Below are 1,106 nucleotides of genomic sequence, written 5' to 3'. Positions count from 1 at the left end.
CCAGAAAGATGGGTAATGTGATGTCTCAGGGTCGGAGCCTTTGATTAACATACAACATTCGCCGAATTATAGTAAGATATATATTATATATATAACCCCCTATAATTTATTTTATTTTATATATATATAAAATAGAAAACTATAGGGTACCACGACAAGTTAGAGGGACATCAGAGATAGATTGATGCCAAGCTGGAGAAACACCAAGATGGAGGGATGCCAGAAAGATGGGTAATGTGATGTCTCAGGGTCGAACGCTACAATGTTTTGGCGAAGGCTCGTGTTGAATTAATTCTAACAGTCTACGAATTAATTTAGTAATTTGAACGCAGTCTACGACCCGTTGTTTTTCGCACATCAATCGACGAGAAACGGAAAACTCACCGCAAAGTCGCGACGAAAAATTAATTAAAACTAACGAATCAATTAACGCGACTAACGATCGCCGTCGGCGCAGACCGACCGCGCCCGCACGCGTTTTAGCGCCCCCTACCAGCAGGTTGAGCACGAGATCTTTCGCCACCTCGTTGAAGCCATCTGGAAAGTCGTACTCCAACTTCTCAATCTTCTGGAATGTGAGGTACTCGTTGCTGTAAACGAAGCAAGCAGAGGGATAAACATTTCCGCTAATTATTACAGCTCAACACGTGCCGGTGGCCGTATATCATAGAGCAGAATAATATGTCAACACTGACAGCCAGGATGGGTATGCATCAGAGCTAAATACAGCATTACGAGCACGCAAAGTAAACAAAGCGGGCAAACCCACCAGAGACGAATAAGATAGGCAAACACCACAAGTAAACACGATAGGTAAATACAGAATGTAAACATGACAGGTAAACATGACAGGTAGACACCACAGGTAAACATGACAGGTAAACATGACAGGTAGATCGACACCACAGGTAAATGCCACAGGTAAATGCCACAGGTAAATGCCACAGGTAAACATGACAGATAAACATGGCAGTTTCATTAGCAAGCTGTTGATTTTCATCTGCTTTTTCTCTTCTTTCTTCTCTTCTCTTCTCTCTCTCTCTCTCTCTCTCTCACTCGCTCTTTCTCTCTCTCACTCACTTTCTCTTTCTCTCTCTCACTCACTT

At 42.7% G+C, this 1,106-nt stretch overlaps 1 protein-coding gene across 1 annotated transcript in view; it reads right to left on the bottom strand.

Annotated features, from left to right (window-relative positions):
• The window catches only part of LOC106818216 (3-phosphoinositide-dependent protein kinase 1-like), a 9,483-nt gene that overhangs the window by 4,761 nt on the left and 3,616 nt on the right, over positions 1 to 1,106 (bottom strand). The window contains exon 6 of the mRNA XM_014822939.1: positions 494 to 590. Within this exon, the coding sequence (XP_014678425.1) occupies positions 494 to 590 (97 nt within the window). The remainder of the gene's footprint in view (positions 1 to 493; positions 591 to 1,106) is intronic.

The sequence above is a fragment of the Priapulus caudatus genome, unplaced genomic scaffold, assembly GCF_000485595.1.
Source record: "Priapulus caudatus unplaced genomic scaffold, Priapulus_caudatus-5.0.1 Scaffold2095, whole genome shotgun sequence".
Classification (NCBI taxonomy): Eukaryota; Metazoa; Priapulida; class Priapulimorpha; order Priapulimorphida; family Priapulidae; genus Priapulus; species Priapulus caudatus.
Note: the sequence above shows the minus strand (reverse complement) of the source record. Positions and strands in the feature narration are given on the sequence as shown.